This window comes from Ziziphus jujuba, chromosome 9, assembly GCF_031755915.1.
Source record: "Ziziphus jujuba cultivar Dongzao chromosome 9, ASM3175591v1".
NCBI classification, from domain to species: Eukaryota; Viridiplantae; Streptophyta; class Magnoliopsida; order Rosales; family Rhamnaceae; genus Ziziphus; species Ziziphus jujuba.
In genome coordinates this window covers 12,945,585-12,963,805 of record NC_083387.1, presented here as the reverse complement: position 1 = coordinate 12,963,805, position 18,221 = coordinate 12,945,585, and the positions used below count along the sequence as shown (strand labels likewise).

The following is an 18,221-nucleotide window of genomic DNA, read 5'->3' as shown; positions in this document are numbered from 1 at the left end:
TGTTAATTTACTGTGTTTTATTGGACGACACTATTACGAACACAATACAATATCATCAACCCAAACCCATAAATTATCATATAAGTTCGTATCGTATTATCGAATCGTGTGAGATTTTACTAAGTCTAAATTCCCTTTCTGTTTGGGGGATTATTCATCAATTTTCTTTTACCCCAGAGATCGGCCCTGTTATTAATTCAGTGACAAACTACTTGATTTATTGCTTTAACTCCAAATCAAGTTCTGAAGTTCTTCCAAGAAGTTATACAAGCTCAATCTCCATCTATATTATTGCTCATTAACAAGCCAACATTACTGGATGGAAGGATCTGCGGATCGAATGACTGAAACGACTTGATCAATGGTCTTGAATTTTCGCCTTTCCTTAAGAAGCAGCTTTGCCAAATGGAGAGCTCGCCTTTCGCAGTTAGCTCGCTTGCCGGGGTCAGCAATTGATTCGAAATCCTCAACATGTGCAACACCAACAATTCTCCTTATCATTTTCGCAGAACCGAATCCAAGTGTGTCATGGAGAAGATCTTCCATATATTTGTTTTGTATAAGATTTTGAAGCTCAGGGTTGTTATAAATTGCAGAAAGGTATGCTTCACCAGAACCATCCTTGTGTTTATCCCATAAGGCTATGAATTTCTTGTGGAAAAGGTTCCAACTCTCTTCAATTGTCCTCAATATCCACTCCTTGTATTTCTGTACCATAATTAAAGTAATAATTTCACATATTTATGTTTACTCAATTAGTATATTATAGGATAATTAGAAATTAATAAGAAAAAATAAAGTGAGTAGTGTAACATACTTTGCGATCGTTGGTAGCATTAGCATGTCCATCTTGTGCAAAATAAGCCAAAATGAGGTTTCCCAGAAAAGCCCCAACATCATAACCCATTGGTCCAACAAAAGCAAATTCAGAATCTATCACTTGGGTCGAGTCACTAGTAACCATTACAGAGCTAGTGTGAAGATCTCCATGAATTAGAGCTTGGGCTCTCTCACAGAACCTAACAGCAAATTAAGCAGAAAACTCTAATATATATATGCTTTTGCAATTTCGAAACAAATAAAATTGGAATTTAATAAACAAGAAATTAATATATTGGTAAATATTATTACTTGGATTTCAACTCAGCAACTTCAATCTTCAAAGCGTTATCCTCTCGAATAGCCTCAGCCTCGGCATCAAGATAAGGGGAAGTCCAACGGTTATGTTCAGACACTTTGTATGGATCGGAGAACACAACCTGCTCAGTCAGCCTGCATATCCCCTCGTTCCCACAGTATTCAGCAACTGCCCAAAAAAACAAAGAAATTAATATGCACAAAAATGATGACTATTTAGAGCTTATATAAACAATATAGTACCCCCACATCGCATTCAGCAGAGCATATGAACCAAGAGAAATTTTATAGTTTCAAGTGCACAAATTTGGCGCGCATTCATTGAATTCGAGTATAAAGACAGACAATTGGCATTTCTTCAAGCAACAAATTGATTTCAGATCATATATATATATATATATATAGAGAGAGAGAGAGAGAGAGAGAGATAGATAGAAAGTGATTCTTAAATAGAATACCGTATGAATCCTAGACAGAAATTAAAGATTTATCCAGATTTTCCATGTCAGAGATTAAAATCATATAATATATATAGTCACATTTATTATATAATATATATATATATATATATATATATACCAGCACGTTTATGGTCGGTGGTGGAATGAAAAAGGAGAGAAGTGTGGAAAAGAGTGTTGGCCATGAATTCCGACATGTGATCGGCCAGCAGTGGATACTCAATTCCGGCAACCAAGCCTTTCCTGAGGATTATATGGGGAGGCTCCAAGTACCGCATGCCGATCAAACACATCGTACGGTCGAAATGATAAACTTCGGGGACATGATCAGGGCACCACCGTCGGTGCTCTTTCAACGACGACGCTTCATAGTATGCTCGTTCCTTCGTCATCGGCCATGATTCCCCTATCAACCGTACGTACGGTACAGCCTTCACAGTTCACAAAGCCCATAGAAAAAAAAAATCAAAAAAAAAAAAAAGAAAGCAGAAATTAAAGTTGCCGGAAAATTATATACCTGCTTGATGACGAGGGAACCGGCGGAACCGATGACGATGTAGACGAAATTAAGGTTGCCATCTCCGACTTCTTTGACGGTCAAACCGTCGAGCTTGTTACCGAGCTTTGAAGAGAGAGAAGGGACGGTTTTTATGTACTCTACCAGGGAGTCCACGTTCAGTGTCCGGAAATCGGAGAACGACATCGTTTGATTCGATTCGACCGGCGGTGAGAGGTTGAGATAGGCAGTTCACAAAGTGAGCTGTTTGTGTTTTTTGGCGGAGCTTGAGAAATCCGAATTTGTATAGAGGGAAAAGAGTAAAAGAATGGAGGGAATGTACTTGGTCGGCTTTTTCTTACCTTTCAATTTTGTCACGTGGTGTGGGCCTGCGCTATTCGGCATGAGTCTTGAGACTTGACTCTTTGCATGTTTGGTGGACGCATGAGCCTTGACTTTTGATCCATGGTGGTTTCTGTTGCAGTTCTAAAACTAAATTTCGATACCCCTAACCAATGTCATTTCATACGGCTGCTTCCTTATTTATTTTTAAAAGATTCTAGAATAATTTACCAAAATCTATGTTATTGCTGCTCTTAAAAAAAAAAAAAAAGGTCTATATTAAATATTAAAATTCATTAATCAATTTATATTTTTAGTAATTTATTGAAATTTTTTTATTATTATTCACTACCTTCGGTAAAATTAGATATTTGTGGGTAATTAATTGTAAGAAAATTAATAGAGTTTCAGATTGTTATGACTTTTTTTTTTTTTTTTTTTTTCGAATAGATTGTTATGACTTTCAGTTACATAAAAAGGTAAAGTAAAATACCTATCTTTTACAATCTTTTTGTCCATGTTGATTAGATCTTACTTACATGGATGAGCTTAACAGAAAAAGAAGTGTTACAACTTCAGTTAACTCTGTATTTCATTTTTCAAGTACTCAATAAAGTTTCTCCCCCGAATGACACTAAAAAAGTTGCTCCAACTATTTATTAAAAAAAAAAAAAAAAGTACCCAAAAAGTTTTTTCTGTTTTTTTTGGCTAAATAAAAAGTTTTAGAAATTTAGTGAATATTACAATTGAGTAGAATAATTGTAGATAGAATCCGCACAGCCACAGAATTTAATATATAATGTTCGCCTTTTGTTTAGTCTTTGTTGTCTGCATCTAGTTTTCCAGTTTGGCTGTTTTGTTATTTTTTATTTCTATCTACTTCTTCTTTCAGCAATGAATATGGACTTGGCAAAACATACTGGTAACCTACGTGTATAACTAGGGATTTAAAAGAAAAAAAAAAAAAAATTGTCCAAACTTGATTTAGTCTACGTCCGACTCTGTTCAATTTCCTTAAGCACATTAAAAAAAAAAAAAAAAAAAAAAAAGGAACTGTCAACTTCTATCTAGGTTGAGTTCTTAACCTTTTAATATAGATCTTGTCTGTGAGCCAGTCCATTGGGCAATCCGTTGGGTCTTCCCGAGATCCAGCCTAATTAGCTAGCTGGATATTATTTATATATATTATTTATATTTTTATTAAATGTATTATAAATATTTTATTATAAATTAAATTATATTTAATTATTAATTATTATAAAAAATAATTTATTAAAAATAATTATAGATTCATCAAATTTATTAATCAAATATTTAATACCCAATTACGATAAAAATAAAAAAATTGATATTTAATAATTTGCATTATTCATTTGATTTAGTTTCTATGATTATAAATTATTTATTAATATATCAACCATTAATAAAATAGCTTGATTATTTAGTATAAAAAATTTAACACTTATAGCATTATCTATGTGTTAAGCTCTTATTTTTATTTAATTATTATAAAGATAATTTAAGCAAAAGAAAAATATTTTTGAATCTAATTTTAAAACTAAGAAAAATAAACATTAAATTTTTGGCTCTCAAATTGGACCTGAATTTTAAATCTAGAGTTTGATATCCAAGCCCTAAACCTAATTTGATACCTACAGGACTGGATAGCAGGTTTTAAATTTGACATATTGATCCAGTCGGGTTGGGCAGCCCGACTTTACACTGTTATATATAAGTATAAAAATACCACAAATCATACAATTAACTTGCACGGCTTTGTATGTTCTCAAGAGAAGCAACAAACCAGGACTGCCACTTATCAATAAGGAAGAAAACGTAGTCATAATGGAACAGCACCATAACGACCATATGCAGTAAGAGCCCGGGTTATTCTTTGATACTAATACTATACTCTTAATGAAACAGAAAAACTCGGGGCCTTTCCACCAGAAAACCCAGATTTAAGCCGGCTGTCAACTCTTTTTACTACAGAGCTACACCATTTACGCGACTTGCTGCATAGCAGTGACGATTTGATCAATGGCATGGAACTTTTTTCTTTCCTTGAGAAGCAACTTTGCCATATCAAGTGCACGCCGCTCACAACTGGCTCGTTTTTTAGCATCACTGATAGATTCAAAATCCTCCACATGGGCTACACCAACAACTCTCCTGTCAATTAAGATTAATTGAAAGCATATTATTACAGATTACTGCAAAAGAAATTTAAAACAATAGCAAACAGATCCTGCAAGATGACCTCAATATGACATGAAATGCATACTACAATCAATTTCTCTGTTGGCCACACATCACTCAACCTAAAACTCAGACATATTATTTGTTTGATGAGTGAAATTAACTGAACTGGTTGAAGCATTGCACCTAATTATCAGAGACTAATTATCTATTTTCTAAAATGTATATATTATAGAGCTTCAAATGTTTGGTTGTAAAATGAAACTAGGTAGTGGATACATTAAGAAAAAAAAATTCTTGTCAGAGCTAAATATGCTAAAAATAGGAACTAGACGATTTAAACGTAGATGCCATAAATTATAAAGAGTAAAGAACATCTTCACTACTCAGGACAAAATGGCCTTTGCTTAGAGGAAGGTAAAAATAGGAAGTGCAAAAATTGAAAATCTTGAACACATTACAGAATTATGTGCTGGGGAAAAAAAAAAAAAAAAAAAAAAAAAAAAGGGGGGAATGCCATTTCTGTCTCACCTTATCATTTTGGCAGCACCAAAGCCAAGGGTGTCATGGAATAAGTCTTCAACATATCTCTTTTGCACAAGATGCTGAACCTCAGAGTTGTTATAAATTGCAGGAAGATAAGCTTCACCAGAACCATCCTTGTGCTCATCCCAAAGTGCTATGAATTTCTTCTGGAAAAGATTCCAAGTGTCCGCAATTGTCCTCAAAATCCATTCCTTATAGCTCTGTACAATAAAAAGGTGAGTTCAAATATATTTCCCCAAAATATATTAGAGAATAATAAAAATTAGTAAGTTAAAATTTTCTAAGAAAGGCTGCTAATATGCATTCCAAAAGAAGTAAAAAATGAAATAAGAAATTGCAGTATTATGAAAATAATGATTAATTGAATCTTTTTGTTTGACCAAGCACTTCATTGCCAAAGTTTTTCAGACTGTCTCCAATCTTCTCCTATGCATTTCATTTGTCACCTCTTCACCTTGAACACTCAAAACTGCTTTTCTTAAATCATTTACAACAACACCGCAAGGTGGAGGTGTTGATTTTGACAGTACAAGAGAGCTAAGTCTCATAAGGAAAATGTTGAGCAGTACAACCAATATGAAATTTCTGAATAACTTCAGACGGTAAGTTAATAACAAGACTGCTCAGATGACTAAGAAGGTAAACTCCCAAAGCAGAAATAGCACTTCACAAAAACTAAAGCACAATAACAACACCAAGCTAAAGAAATGATGTGCCAGTTTAACCGAGTCCATGGGCTACAGTATGAAGAAAACGAAGATATTTAAAGATAGCTTGCTTAAGATAATGGATAAAAGACAAAACAATTTAGACATACTTTTCGATCATTCCCACCATCAGCATGTCCATCTTGGGAAAAGTAGGCCAAAATGAGGTTTCCTATAAATGCGCCAACATCAAAACCTATTGGTCCATAAAATGCAAATTCTGGATCTATAACTTGAGTTGATTCAAGCGTAACCATCACAGAACCAGTATGAAGATCTCCATGAATTAGGGCTTGTGCCCTTTCAATAAACCTTCACCAAAGACAACTCTGATATATTAATTGAGAAACACAAAAAAATAATTGAAACCTTCATAAATGGAGAAATCTCCCAGCTAAATAACATTACTTGGATTTTAGCTCGCCGATTTCAACTTTCAAAGCATTATCCTCTCGTACAGCCTCAGCATCATGATCCAGATAAGGGGTAGTCCAACGGTTATATTGAGACACTTTATAAGGGTCAGAGAAAACAACCTGCTCGGTGAGCCTGCATAACTCCAAGTTCCCACAAAATTCAGCCACTGCAGAAAAATGCTACAAGCATCAGCTACATGTTCTTAAAAAGTATAAATTTCTGAAAAAATACGATACACAGAAGAAAATAAATGGAACAGAAAGTATACGGATGCAAACAATAATTGTAGAAAAGAGATTATACCTGCATGTTTGTGGTCAGTGGTGGAATGATAAAGAAGAGACGTGTGGAAAAGAGTCTTTGCCATGTAGTCGGATATGTGTTCAGCCAACAATGGATACTCAATCCCAGCAATCAAACCTTTCCTCAGGATAATGTGTGGAGGCTCCAAGTAGCGCATGCCAATTAACGACATAGTACGGTCAAAATGATAAACTTCTGGAACATGATCAGGACTCCAATGGCCCTGTTCCTTTAATGCCAATGCTTCAAAATATGCTCGTTCCTTTGTCATTGGCCATGATTCGCCTATACAACGTATGTATGGTAGAGCCTTTGCACACACAAAAACATATACAATCAGCATACAGGTGAAGGGGTATCCAGATAAAGAGTTTGTCGTGTACTACTTACTCTACCATACAACCCATCCAAATAAAATTTTAATAGCCAATTTGTGTAATTTAGAATTTCCTTGAAGATTTTCATTAGCTCAGAATTTAGTGTCTCAAAAGAAGTCCTAACCAAATTGGTTCAGAATTCAATACCCAAATTAACTAATTCTCACCCCAAAAAAAGCAGTTTCTTTTCCAAGTTCAATCGAGATGGTATCCCTAAATCCCATATTCCCATTTCAAAAAACTTGTTCTACTATCATCTATCACAGTCCAAAAAGGTTCAAGAGACCAACACTCAAAAACGTCCCCACTACGCGAGAAAGCATATCACTTTTTGGGTTCCTTTTAGTCTCAAAATACAAAATTGCCAGAAATTTCAATTAACAAAATATTCAACAATTTCGAAAAACACACAGCTAAAAGCAAGTCTTTAACAGAAAAACACTATTTCAATTGCAGAATAAACCATTTGCTCCAAAACACAAAAAAAAAAAGGGGCAAAACCCAAAAAGAATTTTACCTGCTTGATGACGAAAGAACCAGAGGGACCAGCGACGATGTAGACGAAATTGAGGTTACCATCTCCGACTTCTTTGATGGTCAAGCCGTCGAGGTTGTTGCCAAGCTTAGAAAAGAGAGCTGGGACGAACTTTATGTAGTCTACGAGCGACTTCTCATCGAGTGGCCGGAATTCAGTGAAGGCCATGTTTGGCAGCCAAGAAGCAAAGCTTGAGCTTTATACTATTAATGGGGTTTGGAACTGCGATTGCGATGAAAAGAGAATGGTCGTCTTAAAAGCGAGAGAGGACTGTGAGAAGGAGATGAGTGACAAGGCTAAAAGGAAAAGGCGTGGCTAACGTTGGAATTGGACAGTGAAATTCCAAAAGACTTTTTGGGGGGAAGAAAAAATGAGTGCGCGTGGTGCACTGAACCTGGTCCGATTTCGTCATTTTTGATTTTTCACGCTCGCCACTCTCACTCCGATAAAATTGGGAACCGGATTCTCCAATTCACACTGCACGAATTGGATGTTTCCAAACACCAAATCCTCCGATCCAATGGGAAAATGGGGATTGAATTAATTGTTTATTTGTTTTTTTTTTTTTCTCCGAATTAATTTTATATTTGGATTTTTTTTTTTTTCATTTTAAAAGCCAAAAAATTCCTTTTCTGTTTTTTCAAGTATTTTGGAACTATAGGAGATAAAGAAACTAAAAATAAAAAATAATAAACGAACTAACAAACAAAATTTTCTTTTGCCTTCTGTTTAAATAATGTATTGACTTCTTTTTATTATTTTCATTGGAAATTTTTTTTTAATTTTGAAAGAAAATTGTTTAATTATGGGAAAAAAAATACTATATTTTAAAAAAATTAAATTAATTCTTTTTTTGTAAGAAAAGAAAATAAAAAATTAAATCAAAGTGTTGCTTTATTCGAAAATCAGAAAGATATGATATTGAATTTACATTATGTAAATATTAAGTTTTAATTTTATTATTTTATGTTTAAAACTTTTTTTATTAAATTATTTGAAAAGAAATAGACTTTGAAAAGGAAGTGGATAAAATATTCAATGAGAAAGGGATGCTATGCAATTATAATTTATAAGAGATAATTAGATTTTTTTTTTTTTTAATTTTAATTTTTTAATGAGAACAACGGTATTCATATGGGTTGTTGGTGGGAAAGGAAGGTAGCAATTGGATAATAATAGCAGCAGCAGCAGGGATTGAGTTTTGATCACTCATTTCCGGCCCAGCCCACTCAATCTTTGAATGAGATGGCGACGCCGGTAGCGGTGGCGACCGCATTTCTTCTGTGCCTCTCCGCCTCCCAAATCGCCGGAGAATTGGACGTTGACTTGCCCGGGGATTCATATTTACGGCGCGAATCCATGGACAGGTCTCTGTGTGTGCAGCTCATTCAGCCTTCCGGTTATCCTTGCTCCGAATACACCGTACTTTCTCTCTTTCTGTACATATACATATATATATATATATATATATATTTCTCTTAAGCATACTTCATTCTTTATGGCTAGAATAATTACTGAAATTATAAATATTTTGTTCATATTTATCATAGATTTGATGGAATAATTACAAAGATGATTGAATTTAGCTGTTGTGTAGCGCTTTTTTGTGATGTTTGCCTTTGTGGAAATGAAGCAGCGGAACATCTAACTTCTTTAAACAGCAACAATAATTATAAGTTGATGTTTGCTAATTTTCTAAGCAGTGAAACAGAGCTTTATAATTTTAGTGAAATTTTGTTCAGAATTCTGGGCGTATTTGGCTCTTTTTTTTTTATTTTTTCCTAATTTTTTTTTTTTTTTTTGGAGTTATAGAAATTGAACATCCCTATTTGCTGACTGAGATGGGCTTTTTTTATTTTAGATTCAAACAAAGGATGGTTTCTTGTTGGGTCTTCAACGCGTCTCGTCTTCTGCTGGGAGTATAAGACAACAACGGGGCCCACCGGTTTTGCTTCTACACGGACTCTTCATGGTGAAATTTCCTCTCATTCTTTTACCACTTTGTTCCTTTATTTTTGAATAGGAGAAAAGACACAAGTTGTTTTGGAGTTTTGGTTTGTATTGGACAAGAACGTTTAACATTTTAAGTTTACAGATTATCAGTATGATGGTTAGAACTTAGAACTACTTCCTTCAACCTTGCAATCACTTGACACATTATGCTTGTGCAGCTTCAATCTAGAATCCCATTTGCGACATGCAAGTGATCACAGTTTTACAGCTGTTTATTGTTTGCTAGGCTATACAAATTACCTCCCTGTTTATGGAATGGAACAAAATGGTTTCTTCCACATGTTAAAAGTCTTTTTCTGTTCAGTATTCTTCCAAGAGACATTGTTCTAAGTCTTATAGTTTTACACTTAAAATAATGACGCCTAACGCTATCAGTGGTATGCATATGGCTAATCCTTTTCTTTTTCCTCCTTTTTCTCCTTTTGTTTTTATAAAATTTTATATTAAACACTCTTTACAGGTTTAGAGCTATGAAGTTCAAAAACTGCTCTGGCACAAGTTCAATAGTAGTTACTTGAAATGCTTGATTTTCCCTAGTGTCATGTAATAATTGCTAATTGTAATTTGTAAGACTTGTTTACATGTAAACTTGGAGATTTTTTCTTAATGTGGTTAGGAACTGGTTAGCAACCAGGTGATTCTGACTGTTAATTCATGAATAAAAACTTCACAAAACGTAACACTTCATTTGGCTGTTTGTGTATTGGTTGGAAGTGGTTTGCTCGATTGTTGGATTCCCTCTTGTTAACTGGAGAATGTACCAAAGATAAAAACATTTCAGAGGGAAAAAAAAAAAAAAAAAGTGATAATATAAGTGTTAATTAGTAATGTCTCTCAAAAAAACATTGCTAGTTTTTATGTTTGTTCAGAATTCAACTATTTATTGCTTAGATACCGCTCCCTTCAATGAAAGTGCAGTGTTTTCAGTTTCTTTTAGCATTTTTTTTTTCTTGTTTAAAAAGAATTATAATTCAGGTTTGAATTAGTATAACTTAAATACAAAAGTATCTATGTTATACCTACAGATTACAATAAAGTAAAACCAGTTGGTTGCTTCTTGATCTCATTGTCGCCCACTTTGAGTTGTAAACAGGCTGGTGATGCATGGTTTTTAAATTCACGGGAAGAATCATTGGGCTTCATCCTTGCAGATCATGGTTTTGATGTTTGGGTAGGAAATGTCCGTGGAACAAGGTGGAGTCATGGGCACATATCTTTATCCATCAAAGATAAGGTATTTTCCTGTTTATCTTATAAGAGCTTGTCACTATGATATGGTCCTTTGTCTATTTCCCAGTGGTTAAACAAATAATTATTTTTTGTTCGCTTGGAAGCACCCATAACTGGAATGCATGAGAAAGCTTGGGTTTTTTCCCATTTATTTCTTTTCTATGAGTAGAAAACTTTTGATAAATGGAAACTTTTGACAAATGGTTATAGAGTATGCAATCTGGAGGTGGAAAAAAAAAAAAAATGAATAGCTAATGGACTTTCCTGTTTCATTATATCAGGTTGTTCAGGTTGAACAGTGATGGCTCAGGCTCTAAGTAAGAGCAGAAAAGACAGATTGAAATAATGAAACATTTATATAACTGTTAATATAGTATTTCTAGTTCTCTTTAAAAACATTTTATATAAATGATCATGTAAATTCTAGTATTTGTCTGCTAGTTTACAGATCTTAATTGTCATTGGTGGTGATTACTATCATCAATCTGTTTATAGTTGCATGACAAGAACAAGAAATATTCATATCTACAATCGCTAATTATTTTCCGCTTATTGTATTGTGAGTTTGGTGGGCTTATATTTTATTGCAGGATTTTTGGGATTGGAGTTGGCAGGAATTGGCTTTGGATGATCTTGCAGAAATGATCCACTACATAAATTCTATAACAGACACCAAAGTTTTAGTTGTTGGACATTCACAGGTATTCTACCTTGTCTTTTAATTGTATCCTAGCATCCTATTTTGCTACCTGCTTTTCTATGGACTTTGGTCATTTGGTCTTTTCAGGGGACAATCATGTCTTTGGCTGCTCTAACTCAGCCTCATATAACAGAAATGGTTGAAGCTGCTGCTCTTCTATGTCCAATATCTTACTTGGATCATATCACCAGTCGTTTTGTACTTAGAATGGTTCACATGCATCTTGATCAGGTAGTCCTTAGATGTTGTTGATTACTCTATTCAAGTTCGAGATAATAAAATTGATGATGTATGTTCATCCTTGACAGATAGTTCTTGCAATGGGTATTCATCAACTTAATTTTAGAAGGTTGATGTTGTCCTTTTCCCTCTATTCTCTTTGAATATTATGACTTTACAATAGCATTACTTCTATCTTGTCCGCTTTCAGTGAATGGGGCGTTGACCTTTTAGATTCATTATGTGATGGCCGTATAGACTGCAGTGACTTGCTAACTTCCATTACAGGTACTCTTCTATGCTTTCCCTGTATCCATGTGAGTACTTGTGCTGAAACATTTTCTCTCTGCTTTGATGTTCATGCAACAGTTTTTCAAGGAGTGCTTAGTTTAAACATCTTGATTGAACGTTATGTATCTTGCTTGTTAATGTTGAGCGAACCAATCAATTATTTCAGTGTGACAGTTATTTTCACTCGGATAAGATTGCAACATTACTCTATAAGTACTTTTGATCATGTTTCTATGATTGATCTAGCTGGAAATAGATCTGGAGAGAGAGAGAGAGAGAGAGAGAGAGAGAGAGGGAAAAAAAAAAAAAAAAAAAAAAGGGAAGGGGGTTTGGGGGAAGAGAGGGAGGTGCTACTTGAAACAACCATAGTTTTAGTTAAAGGCTTTTCCATGTATTAGCTTTTTCAATTTGAACCTAGTGATATTAAACATCCTTGGAAAGATGCTCCTATTTGAAGTGGACTACTCTTGAGACAAGCATAAATACACATTTATGTGGTGTGTATATAATGTTTTTATATATGAGAGAAATATGAGGAGAAAATGATCTTCATAGAAGTATTGTCTAAGTATCAAGTGTTTTCTCATAACTACTTCAATCTTGTTTAGTTATTATTTCTTAAGTTGGTGGAGAGGGGAGAGGAAGGGGGTGTCCTAATATGTACAAGCAACTTAGCAAGAGCTTTATCGGGAAGGGTCCTTTCTGTTATGATTACACATTTTCAATTTTATACAATTTTTGGATATTAGTACATACAATTAAATTTCTTGGGGAAAAAAATTGATTACATTGCAGGGGAAAACTGTTGCTTTAATGACTCACGGGTGGACTTCTACCTCGAGTATGAACCGCACCCATCATCTGCAAAAAACTTGCATCATCTATTCCAGAGTATGCTCTTTAACATTTATCTTGGTTCCTTTTTCCAGTCTGGTTGTACCTTACCTGCAAATTTCAGTCATCTGCATATAGTGTGATTAACTCTGTTTAGAAGCTCTGAATTACACTTTCTGTGATGCTTGCAAAAAATCTTGAGATTACCATATTGTGGGAAGCTTTTAATATAGATGTCATGGTGTTGAGGCTTTATTATCATGGTTGTTTTAATTTTATCCTAAGCTTGTATGAAGTATGCATAATTCTACAAGAGATCCAAAGATTGTGAATGGCAGGAGGTCCTTGAATTAAGTGGTTGCTTGGCAACAATTCATTAAATAATTCATAAGTTGTTTCCATATTGAGCTTTCTACTCTGGAGTTCAGAAATTTGACTGAAGAAGAGTTAAAATAATAAATTGTCTTATCTATTATGTGCCATGACTCATGGGTGATACGTTTGATATTATCCCTAGTTTTAAGTTCTGTCCGACAATGCCACTCAGAAGATTATGATATTTCCTGACATGAGAAAGTGAAAAAGATGGTCTAGGTGTTCTCCTTTGTTCATGATCGGTATGTATTAATATTTTAACATAATCTAAAAAATCCTTGTTTTCCAGATTTTAGTGTTTTTAGATCAAGCTGATTACATGATGTTTATAAAAGTGACTATAAGCAATTGCAGCTTAAATCTAATGAATACTTTTGTAGAGCTCAATCATGTTCCAGAAAAGATTAGGAACATAAATATATCTGTAATTCTGTTGATACTTCCATATCATCTTAGAATCTTAGAAATTTATGTGCTTTCAGTCAAATCTTATCTCTTAGGCACATCAACTTCTACAAGATTGGGCAATATAATTTGCATTGCACATTATACGGTCTGTTTTCGATGCTTGATCTTGCTGCCAACTACATCACTTGATTAATATCTATCATTGATTAATTAATTTAGATGTTGATGCTACTTGATCTTAATTATTTTTCTTCAACTCTTGCTGCTTATATTTTTGACAATTGCTTTTTCGATTGTCAGTGATTCGTGATGGTACATTTTCTATGTATGACCACGGAATATTCAAAAACCTGAAGCTATATGGACAACTGAAACCCCCTGCATTCAATCTTAGCAACATACCCAAGTCATTGCCATTGTGGATGGCTTATGGGAGAAATGATGCTTTAGCAGACATGGTAGATATCTCACACACTCTTAAAGAATTGCAGTCCACTCCAGAGTTACTTTATCTCGAAAATTATGGTCATTTAGACTTCATCGTCAGCGTAACAGCAAAGGAAGATATTTATGATCACATGATTGAGTTTTTGAAGTCAAGGGGAAAATCTAGCAGCATATGGTGACTGCTTGCCGGAACAAGTAATCACCAAGGTTCATGTATTTATTCCAATGTAAATATCCATATATTGTTGTAAAGAAAATTGTCATAACCGTGTAAGTTTGTTTCTACCCTATTTGAAGATGATGACAATATGGAGTTGGAAGGTTAATTTAAGTTACCCTGCTTTCATTTATATAACATGAAAATTGGCTTTCAATGCATTATTTATCGTTTTATCTTGATGCAAGTTTTTCCCTTTGGAATCAGATAGATTCATACTTAAAAGAAGTTGATAATAAGTTCTTTCAAAATTGACTATTTGTCCCTTTGTTAGAAGTGTTTTTGAAATATTTTACAATCGAGTAACTCGCTTCATGAATGAATCGGATCAAATTGGAAAATGGAATGGTTTGTACAAATTATTACTTTCATCATCATACTACTTTTGGATTGTAGAAATGAGAGATAAACCCAGTACTCCATTGTCAAGCTGTCAATATCATTTATTAAAAGATGGAATTGGCCATTCAGGGCGTGAAGCTGCAGAAATGGTGTTAAAAATATTACAACTGGGGGAGGGGCCTTCCCTATGAACACTGTCTTTGACAAGTTAAAAATTGGATCAAATTGGAAAATGGAAAGATCTATACAGGTTATATTTTTTGTCACCATACTGCTTCTGGATTGCAGTAATGAAAGATAAACCCAGTACTCCATTGTCAAGATGTCAATATCATTTATTAAAGCATGGAATTGGGCATTCATGGTGGGGAAGCTGCAAGAATGGTGTTAAAAACATTGCAACTGGGTGAGGAGCCTTCCCTATGAATACGGTCTTGACAAGTTGTTGAAAATAATATGAATATAATAAATTTAAAATTTTAGAAAAAATGGTAATTCAATATAGTATAAAAGCCAAAGATTTTTAAAATCGTTCAAAACATAACAATTCGATCTATTGAAGTGAACTAGAAGATATTAAAGCATCACCAATGATAAATATCATTTTAATACTGTCATTTTCAAAAAAATTATTGATTTGAACTTTACAATTATAAATATCAATATTGATGCTAAATGCATTAAAAAAAAAATATCATGGCTTAATTTAACATTCATTCTCCAATGACAAATACCAAAAATTAACGATGCCAAATTTTAAATATTAAATGGTAACTTGGATCTATGTTTGAATTACTTTTTTCAAATTAAAAATAAAATAAATATTAACTAACTTAATAAATGATATGGATGAAGCACATAAACTTTATGATAGTAAACCTACTGCCAATTTGGTGCCAAACCCAAATGGTAGACTATGGCTATGTTTTAGCAATGGCAATGCCCAAAAGGTATATGCAATTGGAGATGCTTCTATTTTAGTTTTATTTGTATTCATCATAAAAGAGTTCGAATTAGAACAAAATCATTTTCTACTTTGTCATTTTTAATAGAGTGCCTCTATAATGTTGGTTATATTTACACCACAAATTTTGATACCTATGTTACATTTTATATGTGCTAATTTTTATTCTTATTTTTATTATTTACACTTTTAAATATAACATACATTACATCGTATTATCCTTAATTAATTTTCAAATTAAATCCCAACATTAATACTATAACACTAATTCCCAAATCTCTTTTATCTTCAACAATCACTATTGATATTTCTTTACATGTGCAGCAGCCAAGAATATCTCAACTTATAATTGCATTCACGATCAACTTGTTTCTTTGTGCCTCACTGGTTAATTTCTTGGCTTCTTCAGCTTTCTTTTCTACTTTTTTTTTTTTTTTTTGCTTTGTTTTGTTTTTTTTTTTTTTTTTCCATTTTTCTATAAAAATAACAATAAATTAAAATAAAAAGCTGTTTGACTGGATTCTGTGTTTTTCATATTTAACTATCCTTCTTAGATTAGTTCATTTATAAAAAAGTATTTCTTTCCGTTTTTATTTTTTATTTTAGTTTGTTATATAGAGCTTGGATGAATGAGTTTTAAGAGTTAACAACTTCAGAGTCTATGCATTTCTTTTGAGATACATATACTGAACAGCTTTTAAAACGTATATGGCCAAAACAATTGTTTGGAAGAACAAATAGAATGAAAATTAAACAAAAACAAAAAATTACATTAAAAAAAAAAAAAAACATACAGAGAAAGTAGATAAATTCTAAAAGAAAGCTAAATACTTATATTTATAGGATTTAAATGAATAATTTGCTAATTATTTTTGTTGGATTTTTCATCTTGATTGATAAACTCTATTGTCTTCATTTTTAGGGTTTATTTTTATTTTATTTTCTAAAACTTTATTGTAATTTACATAGCATTTTATTTGTAGCATTTCCTTTGAGATACATATATTGAACAACTTCAAAATGTATATGACCAAAACAATTGTTTGGAAGAACAAATAGAATGAAAATTAAACAAAAACAAAAAATTACATAAAAAAAAAAAACATACAGAGAAAGTAAATAAATTATAAAAGAAAGCTAAATACTTATATTTGTAGGATTTAAATGAATAATTTGCTAATTATTTTTGTTGAATTTTCATCTTGATTGATAAACTCTATTGTCTTCATTTTTAGGTTTATTTTTATTTTTTTCTAAAACTTTATTGTAATGTACATAGCATTTTATTTTTGTTTTGTTTATGAATTTAGGATATTTGTGACTTTTTAAAAAAAGATATTTTTGAAATATTGAAGAATAGTTAAAAAAATTTTGTGGGTATAAAAAACAACCATCCCTGTTGCACCTTCTTCTTCTGCTTGTCTAATGTTTTTTAATCGTTTGTTTTCTTTTTGTCCTTTTGCTTGTATCTAATATATAGTGATATTTTATATTTTTTTAAAAACATTTAATTGTTTTGATTGAAATGTTAGAACTTGAAGACCACGAAACTTTTATTTAGCAATGATTTGTTTTTAAAAAAACACGAGTAAAATGATAAAACTCTAAACATAGGTAACTGGAAGAGCACGTAATCTTTTTCTAAGCAATTTTTTGTTTGTTTGCTCGTTTGCTAAAAGGCGGAGGTTTTTTTTTTTTTTTTTTTTTTTTTTTTTTTGGTTTGCTATCTCCACCATCCCATGACTGGAACCTTGCACTTCTTGATTTGGGTAGCAGCGTTCAACCAAGTGAGCTAAAGGGCAGAGTTTTGGTTTTTGTAAACCAAAACTGCAAGCAAGCACAAGTGTCCATCTCCTGATCCAAAGTTACAATAAAAAACTTGTTCATCAAACTAATGGGCCAACAGCCCCCTGTACATGAATTTAAAGGCCATTTACATAAAACATGGGTCAGTTGATTTACAGCTCTTAGAATCCAACAAAAGGAAGCATAGTAGAAAGACCAAAGCAAATAATTGATATCAGCAAAAAAGGTCTCGGTCAACCAGTGAAGGTGGATCTTCTCCGAAGAGTTTAAGCTGTCAATAAGGTTCTTTGTATCATGTTCACAAATGACTGATCGCCAACCCATGTCTCTGCCAAGCAGCAAAGCTTGAAGAACTGCAAACAGCTCTGCCACCTCAGGATTATCAAAGGGACGTTTTTTCAAGAGAATTTTGAAAGCACTTCCATCATGGATCCTGGATACAATACCACAAAACCTAGCTCCATTCATAACCGCAGCATCAGAATTCAACTTCACTACCCCAAAGTTTGGGAAGAGGAGGGGCAGAAAAAGGCTTTAAGCTCAAAAACTCTGAGAATATTTGTTCAAGGAGTTCATAGCCACCTCAATCTCCGGGGTTTTCGAATTAAAGACAAAGTCATTTCTCAATCTCCAGACAGTATCAAAAGTAAGCACCTCAAATAGGAAAAACTTGTCTCCCTGTTCTTGTTTTTGTTTTCATATATAGAAATTTGACTAAGAGTGCAAAATCTGTCTTTAATAATAATTTTTTACAAAATTTTATATTGTATCTAAAGTCTGGGTTTTAGAAATGCAATAACGTTGTTACAGTAACAACCATAAAAAAACATATTATTCTTACAAGAATTGTCCTTGAAG

The 18,221-nt window shown here is 33.0% G+C and overlaps 3 protein-coding genes across 4 annotated transcripts; 1 reads left to right on the top strand and 2 right to left on the bottom strand.

Moving 5' to 3' along the window:
* Window positions 1-52: 52 nt before the first annotated feature.
* LOC107427008 (methylthioribose kinase) lies at window positions 53-2,476 on the bottom strand. Its single transcript, XM_016037341.4, has 5 exons — window positions 2,113-2,476; window positions 1,717-2,026; window positions 1,132-1,306; window positions 818-1,019; window positions 53-708 (listed from the first exon to the last, which is right to left on the bottom strand). The coding sequence occupies exons 1-5, from the start codon at window positions 2,296-2,298 to the stop codon at window positions 313-315; spliced, it is 1,269 nt and encodes a 422-aa protein (XP_015892827.2). The 5' UTR covers window positions 2,299-2,476; the 3' UTR covers window positions 53-312.
* A 1,525-nt stretch (window positions 2,477-4,001) lies between these two features.
* LOC107427009 (methylthioribose kinase) lies at window positions 4,002-7,996 on the bottom strand. Its single transcript, XM_016037342.4, has 6 exons — window positions 7,500-7,996; window positions 6,606-6,915; window positions 6,294-6,468; window positions 5,996-6,197; window positions 5,164-5,378; window positions 4,002-4,605 (listed from the first exon to the last, which is right to left on the bottom strand). The coding sequence occupies exons 1-6, from the start codon at window positions 7,683-7,685 to the stop codon at window positions 4,437-4,439; spliced, it is 1,257 nt and encodes a 418-aa protein (XP_015892828.3). The 5' UTR covers window positions 7,686-7,996; the 3' UTR covers window positions 4,002-4,436.
* Window positions 7,997-8,526: 530 nt separating this feature from the next.
* Window positions 8,527-14,427, top strand: LOC107427010 (triacylglycerol lipase 1). 2 transcript variants are annotated; one of them, XM_016037345.4, is made up of 9 exons: window positions 8,555-8,939; window positions 9,379-9,489; window positions 10,624-10,764; window positions 11,351-11,461; window positions 11,548-11,691; window positions 11,769-11,809; window positions 11,891-11,967; window positions 12,766-12,861; window positions 13,888-14,427. In XM_016037345.4, the coding sequence occupies exons 1-9, from the start codon at window positions 8,763-8,765 to the stop codon at window positions 14,211-14,213; spliced, it is 1,224 nt and encodes a 407-aa protein (XP_015892831.3). In that variant the 5' UTR covers window positions 8,555-8,762; the 3' UTR covers window positions 14,214-14,427. The 2 variants fall into 2 exon arrangements, with proteins under 2 accessions (XP_060676344.1, XP_015892831.3); XM_060820361.1 differs by lacking the exons at window positions 12,766-12,861; window positions 13,888-14,427 and adding an exon at window positions 12,049-12,759 and having other exon boundaries at window positions 8,527-8,939.
* Window positions 14,428-18,221: the final 3,794 nt, after the last annotated feature.

Excerpts from the sequence above, each read along its gene's own strand:
- LOC107427009 (XM_016037342.4), bottom strand. The coding sequence starts at position 7,685 with ATGGCCTTCACTGAATTCCGGCCACTCGATGAGAAGTCGCTCGTAGAC. Across the intron at positions 6,916-7,499 it reads GTTCTTTCGTCATCAAGCAG|GCTCTACCATACATACGTTG; the intron begins GTAAAATTCTTT and ends GTGTGTGCAAAG. Across the intron at positions 6,469-6,605 it reads CACTGACCACAAACATGCAG|TGGCTGAATTTTGTGGGAAC; the intron begins GTATAATCTCTT and ends ATTTTTCTGCAG.
- LOC107427010 (XM_016037345.4), top strand. The coding sequence starts at position 8,763 with ATGGCGACGCCGGTAGCGGTGGCGACCGCATTTCTTCTGTGCCTCTCC. Across the intron at positions 8,940-9,378 it reads ATCCTTGCTCCGAATACACC|ATTCAAACAAAGGATGGTTT; the intron begins GTACTTTCTCTC and ends TTTTTATTTTAG. Across the intron at positions 10,765-11,350 it reads CTTTATCCATCAAAGATAAG|GATTTTTGGGATTGGAGTTG; the intron begins GTATTTTCCTGT and ends ATTTTATTGCAG.
- LOC107427008 (XM_016037341.4), bottom strand. The coding sequence starts at position 2,298 with ATGTCGTTCTCCGATTTCCGGACACTGAACGTGGACTCCCTGGTAGAG. Across the intron at positions 1,020-1,131 it reads GTTGCTGAGTTGAAATCCAA|GTTCTGTGAGAGAGCCCAAG; the intron begins GTAATAATATTT and ends ATTTGCTGTTAG. Across the intron at positions 709-817 it reads ATGCTACCAACGATCGCAAA|AAATACAAGGAGTGGATATT; the intron begins GTATGTTACACT and ends ATTATGGTACAG.